General features: G+C 52.5%; 1 protein-coding gene across 1 annotated transcript; it reads right to left on the reverse strand.

Moving 5' to 3' along the window:
* Positions 1 to 80: 80 nt before the first annotated feature.
* Positions 81 to 5,364, reverse strand: LOC113941191 (aryl hydrocarbon receptor nuclear translocator-like; the record flags this gene model as incomplete). Its single annotated transcript, XM_027632348.1, has 5 exons — positions 5,209 to 5,364; positions 4,054 to 4,098; positions 3,238 to 3,282; positions 2,098 to 2,142; positions 81 to 294 (listed from the first exon to the last, which is right to left on the reverse strand). Coding segments are annotated over exons 1-5 (459 nt in total), but the record flags the coding sequence as incomplete, so codon positions are not given.
* Between the last annotated feature and the right edge of the window lie 999 nt (positions 5,365 to 6,363).

A 6,363-nucleotide genomic window follows, 5' to 3' on the forward strand; every position in this document is an offset into this window, starting at 1 on the left:
GAGCAACCTGGTGCAGTTGGGACGGGCTCTGAGGTCCCTCCCAACCCGTCCCCTTCCACGGCTCCGTGCCCAGCCCTGACCTGGTCGGTGAGGAAGGAGGGTTTGTAGGTGCCGTCGGTGGAGGTGTTGCCGGTGCCGCGCAGGGACTTCATGTGGGACACGGCCATGCGCAGGATGGTCAGCTTGTCCGGCTTGCGGGCCAGGGCGCTGCACGTGGGCACCATGTCCGACAGCTCCGTGATGTAGGCAGTCATCTTGTTCCTCCTCCTGCGCTCGATCTCGCTGTGGTTCTCCCTGCAGGAGCCCCGGGGCGGGGGGGAGAAGAGGAGGAGGAGGAGGATGAGGTGGGAAGGCTGGCACGGGTGCCGCACACGGAGATGCGCCGCCGGGTTAGCAGGAAGGAAGGCTCACATGCTGGGCGTGCACAGGGAGCAGGGATGAGGGCGAGGGGAGAGGCTACACCTGGACCTTCTGGGCTGAGGACCTTGCTCGGAGTCACAGCGGCTCCCCGGGACCAGCAGCAGCTGGTTTGGCTTCCCCCTCCACTCCACAGCGTGCAGGAAGCCAAAGGGATTCCTCCTCTGCTCTCAGCAGTGCAGGTGAGGGGGACTGAGCCCCACTGTCCATCCCAGGATGGAGGAGATCCCTGAGATCCCCTCCACCATCACCCCTCGCACCCCCAGAGCACAGCTGCAGCTAAAACTGGGGCAACTGCTCTTCTGGGCAACCTGGGCTAGCGGGAGGTGTCCCAGACCATGGCAGGGGGTGGGGCTGGAGAAGCTTTAAGGCCCCTTCCAACCCAAACCATTCCAGGATTCTGAGGAACTTCCATCAGCTGAGCCTCATCTCGTGGTGCTTTGGGGAAGAGACTTCTCAGTTACAGCAAGAGCCTTTCACAGAATCTCAGGAGGGAAACTCAAGAGCAGGTCACACCTGATTTCTGCACAGATCAACCTGGGCAGACCACGGGCCAGGCAACACCAACCTCTAAAGAGACACCACGGCGATTCCTGCCCCCTCAAAGAGGTTCTTGGCACCCCTTTGGCTCACAGGGTACAGCCCCCATCGACCCCACAGACCAGAACCTGCTTCTTTTTATCCAGAACACGTCAATTAACTGGGTTCCTAAGGTGGGTTTTCCAAAACAGAGCTCAAAAGCCAGGTTTCCTGTACAGGAGGATGGATCAGGTGCAAGGAGGCACACGGTGGGAAGTGAAATGAGGTGGAGGTGTTGGAAGGAACCAGGACAGGCAGGTGAATAAAGAGGATAAATACAAAAATGGAGCGTTTCTCTCTACCAGCTGTGTGCAAACACTCAGTGAACTCCCCTCTAATTCATTCATTCATTCAGTGACCTCACCTTTAAGGTGTCCCTGCCAGGAGTGAGATGAGCTTTAAGATCCCTTCCAACCCAAACCATTCCACGGCTCTATGAGATATTCTTCAGTAGAGGCTCCTGGGAACAATCCCTTGGCAAGCTTTGCTGCTTCCCTGGATTCCCAGGCCTCACCTCCACGGCTTCCTGATCTCCCAAAGCACACTGCAGCCACCAGAGGCTGCCTGGAGGGGCAGGTTTGGGTTTAAACACAGCCAGAGGGCAACAAACTGCCCAAAACTGGGGCATTCTCAGCACCCAGGATGGGTTTTTTAGCCCTGGGCTTTGCCTCAGAACAAGTCAGGGGTGGAACAGTCTTAAAGAGCGACAGGTCCCTGAACTAACACCCCTTTTTGTGCCTGTTCCCTGAGTCCAACAGCATTCCTGGGACACAAAACCTTTCCCAGGTTAGCCCTTGATGCAGGACCAGGGAAGCTGTGTTTAGCACAGGTGTGAAAGCAAGAGCCCAACCCTGGGGCCTTTGGCAAATAGATCCTTCTGTGTATTCCCTAAAAACACTGTCCCAAAGCTGAGATGTGCCTTTCCTAAATGCCTTTCCCCTCCTAATTTCAATTCCACAGCAATTTCCAGGAGTCTGTTAAGTCCTCTGCAGCAGATGAGGGAAGAAGGGGGGAAAAAAAAAAAAAGAGAAGGGATGCCTAGAGAGACATTAAGGAAAGGAAAACTCTGCTTGTCCATGCTGGAAATCTCCATTCTCCTACCTGGCAAGTCTCTCCTTATCCGCTGAACTCTGCTCATCATCAGACCTAAAAATAAAATCAGCCAGCTAAGCTAAAAATGGAAAAAAAGTTGAAAGAAATGGAAAAAATAAAAATGGAAAGATGGACTAGGAAACCCAGCCTAGGGACAGGTCTGTTTTGCAGAGGAGCAGTTCCATAAAATAAAACAGTCATTAGTTTGCAATACTCCACATTTAATTGGTGCCTGATGTGTGTTGGAGTTTTAAGACATTTACTGAGTTCTAATTTGCTCACCAGTTTCTAATATTAGAAATATTCTACTCTCTCTAACATATTTCTAACTTGCTTGACTTCAGAATGACTCAAACCACTTTAAAAAGCTGGAGAATCCCAGCTTGGAATTCCCTGTAGCCCTTTGCAGGGAACAGCAGGGCAGTGACCCCCAATTTAGGCACTGCTGGGGCACCTCCAGTCCTGGGGGCAGCTCAGGGCAAGACAGACACTGAGGGGCTGGAGCGTGTCCAGAGAAGGGAACAGAGCTGGGGAAGGGGCTGGAGCACCAGGAGAAGGGGCTGGAGGACTCCTGAGGGAGCTCAGCCTGGAGAAAAGGAGGCTCAGGAGGGATCTTCTCACTCTGCAACTCCCTGGGAGGAGGTTGGAGCCGGGGGTGGTTCAGGATCTTCTCCCAGATAACAACAGGACGAGAGGAAACGGCCTCAGGTTGTGCCAGGGGAGGTTTAGGTTGGATATCAGAGCTACTGTCAGACACCAAAAAGGAATCAAGAGCCCAAATATTCCCTACAATCTCCGGGAAACTCCCAATTTGTAAAGCTTCTGCCCAATTCCCCATAAAACACACAACCCCAGGAAACCCTGTTCAAGGACAACTTGTAACTAAGCAGGAAACTTGTATCTCTGCAAGTTCCTGGAGCAGGAGAAAAGAGGGAGAGTCCGAGGCCAGAGCTGAAAGGAAAGGTGCAAAAGAGCAACATCATTTCAACACACTCCATGAGCTGTCCAGGAACACCAAGGAAAACGTGTGGATCCTTTGGAGCACCCTCAGAGGGAGATGATCCAACGGCCAGTGAGAAAGGTGCTGCAGGATCTCTCCTGAGTTAAGGGGGTTTGGCACAAAAAGCTTTCAAACCAGCAAGTTCTTACCTGGCAAATCTCTCCTTATCGTTTGGCATCGGGTCATCGTCACACCTAGGAGAAAGGGAGAGGGTAAAGTGGTTACAATTCCTTCTTTCCCCCAAAAAAACCCACGGAGAAAACAAGGTTTAATAAATCAAACAAAGAGGGCCTGGTGTTAAAAACTTGGCTGTGAGTGGACAATGTTCAGTTGTCTCCTCCAAACCCCGTGGTTGAGCTCTGGGCATCCCCTCCATGGGGTTTTCCACCCCACATTCCTATCAGGGATGGGAGGGATCACACTCAGTTCAATCCCATAAAAAGGAATATGTTAAACTGCACTTGCAGGATGAAGGTCACCCAGACCAAGACCTTCATCCCAGGGGCTTCCATAGGTAAATCCTACATTCATCCTGGAACCATCCCACAGCCCTCCTTAAAGCACTGGAACACGTGGGGTTCCAGCATAATTATTCAATCCTAAACCACGTAGTGAGGCTACAAATAAATGACACAAGACATTCCAGCTCTTCTGTGTTCCATATGGATCACGAGGAGATCCTTGCAGCCCCGCCAGCTCCCTGGGAATAAGGATGCCTCTGGAACTGAAGCATCCTTACAACAGATGAGGGTGAATTAACACGTGTCTGAGGCAGTGACAAAAGCTGCAGAGCTGGGGGATTTCTGCTGACTGGGAGAAAGGGAAGAGTTGAAGGAAGTGGAGCACTTCCCGCTGCTTCCAGAGAGGAAAAGCCACAGGAGCAGCAAGATCCTGCTCCAGGGAAAACACACAGACACCCCCAAGACCATAGGACAGAAACTTGTGGATGCCACGTTCTCCCTCACCTGAGGAATTTACTGTTCCCTTCTCCATCATCATCAAAGTCCAGCCTGAAAAACAAAAGGAAGAGGAACATTATTAACCCAGTGGTTTCTCCTTTAAGTTGCTTCTCTGTCTGTCCTTATGGATGCAGATGATTCCTGAAAGGAAGAATTAAGTACTCCCAAAATGATTAAGTGATCCCAACGTGAAACAACCCACAAAGTCTGGAAAGGGGTTTCCTTCAGGTGTCTATCAGGAACAGAGCAAGGAAAAACAGTTCCAAAGGAAGAAAAGCTGCTTGGAGCACCCACTGCATCCCAGCCTCCTGTTCCAAAAGCTCTGGATCTCCTGGGAGACAGCCAGGCCACTCAAGAGAGTGTTCCCTGCTCAAAAGCCTGCATTGGGTGCACTTAAAATAAAATAAAAAAAAAAAGAGAAGAGGGTAAAACTTTCCTGGAGTTAAAGTTCAGTTGGTGCCTGTTTGCTCACACAGGGCCAAACCCCCAGTTGTGACAAGGAGGAAGGATTTCCCACCTTTCCTTCTGGGATGGAAAACTGGGGATGCAGGGTGGGAGGAGCTGCAGGGGAGTGGGAGCACCAGCAAATGGGGCTGAGGGAAAGAGTTTGAGTGACTGGGAAGGGCCAGGAACAGATTTGAGTTTGCTTAAAAATTACGAGGCCATTTCTCGTGCCAGGAATCTGGGAACAGCCTCTCCAGCCCCTTTGAATTTGCAAAGGCATTTTCAGCAAACAAAAAGCCTCCCACAAGCACATTGTGGCTTCCCCACACCCCTCCCAGGGACGGCACAGCTGCAAAGGTTGGAGTAAGGCCCCAAAATCCAGATTCCCCGTCCCTCCACATCCTGCAGCAGCTGCTGTTGCTGCTTCGGCGACTCCTGTTTCGCTCTCAATCCCTGGTGTGTGTTTGCTCCTCCTCCAAGGTGCAACTCAGCTTTCAATGCCTGTTTGGGCTGGACTTTAACCTCCTCTTTAAGGGGTGTATCTGGCCCAAAGATATCACCACGAAGGAAAAGGGCTGGATAAATCCCACCCTTGGAGGAGCCAGGAGACGTCTCAGAATCAGCCACGTTTCCCCCTCCCAGGGCTCTTCCCAGCCAAAAGCTTCTTCAAAAAGCCCCTTTTCCCCCAAAAAAGCACACCCCTGAGCACACACTCACCCAGGTCTCCTCTTGCTGCCCCTCTGAGCCACGGCCCCTCCAGGCTGGGCTCCTGATCCGGGGGTCCCGGAGCCGACGGCTGCGCCCAGCGAGGAAACGTCCGATGCCATTTCTGAACAGGAGAGGGGAAAAACAACCAGGAAAATCAACCAGGATTTTGTCCAAACCCCTCTGGCTCAGTGGAACACCCTCCCCACTAGAAGCAGTTGTGTGTCAGCATCTGCTGGGGCTGATTTGGGCCGATGTGTGCCTGTGTCCTTTCATGTGCTGCTCCGAGGGGAGCGGAGCACACGCTGCTTTTCCCTGGGCTGGAACGGCCCGAGGCTGCCAAGTTAAAAGATGTGGAATCCTTTTTGGAGAGAGGAGGAGCCTGGTGGGAGCCCCTTGGAATCCTTTTTGGAGAGAGGAGGAGCCTGGTGGGAGCCCCTTCTCATCCCTGGCTGCACGAGCACGAAGGAGGGGAGGAGCTGAGCTGCAGAGTTTCCCCTCACGAAACACCAACCTACAGAGGGTTTATTTTCCAATCCCAGACAAAGAATCACCCGAAACGCTCCAAAAACGCCTCAAACCCGCCCTGGTTCAGCTGATCCCTTCTGGTCTGCACCAGTACAGACCAGTGGGCACCAGTGGCACCATCACCCACCTGCCTGTGCCCTTGCACAGCTGCTGGGAGCACCCTGGGTTGGTGGGAGGTGTCCCAGCCGAGGTCCAGGGGATCTCTAAGGTCCCTTCCACCCCAAACCAGTCTGAGGGTTCCATGATTTCGTTTTCCTCTCTTTTTCCCTAACCCTGACTGGATCCTGAATGGATCACGGGCTCTGGAGTAATTTCTCAGCCTGGTTTATGCTGAAACCACATCACAAGAGCTGCAACCCACGTCCCCCTGCACTAAATCAGATTATTCTGCACCACAGAAGGAGTTTTTAAATCCACTATAAACCACTTTCCCCCATTTCTGAAACAAGTCAGCTCTGTGCTTGTTTTAATGGTCGTGAATCTGCTGCTGAACTGCCCCAAAACAGCCACTCCAGCCCGAAAATCTCCACCACAACCTTTCAAAAACGGAGCCTGAAGCAAAACCACTTGTGCTTTACCAAAGCAGAGAGGCCCCAACCCCACCCCAACAGCCCCAAAAACCCCAGTGCTGGGCTCCCA

This window comes from Corapipo altera, unplaced genomic scaffold (assembly GCF_003945725.1).
Source record: "Corapipo altera isolate COAL_440 unplaced genomic scaffold, ASM394572v1 131844, whole genome shotgun sequence".
Taxonomy (NCBI): domain Eukaryota; kingdom Metazoa; phylum Chordata; class Aves; order Passeriformes; family Pipridae; genus Corapipo; species Corapipo altera.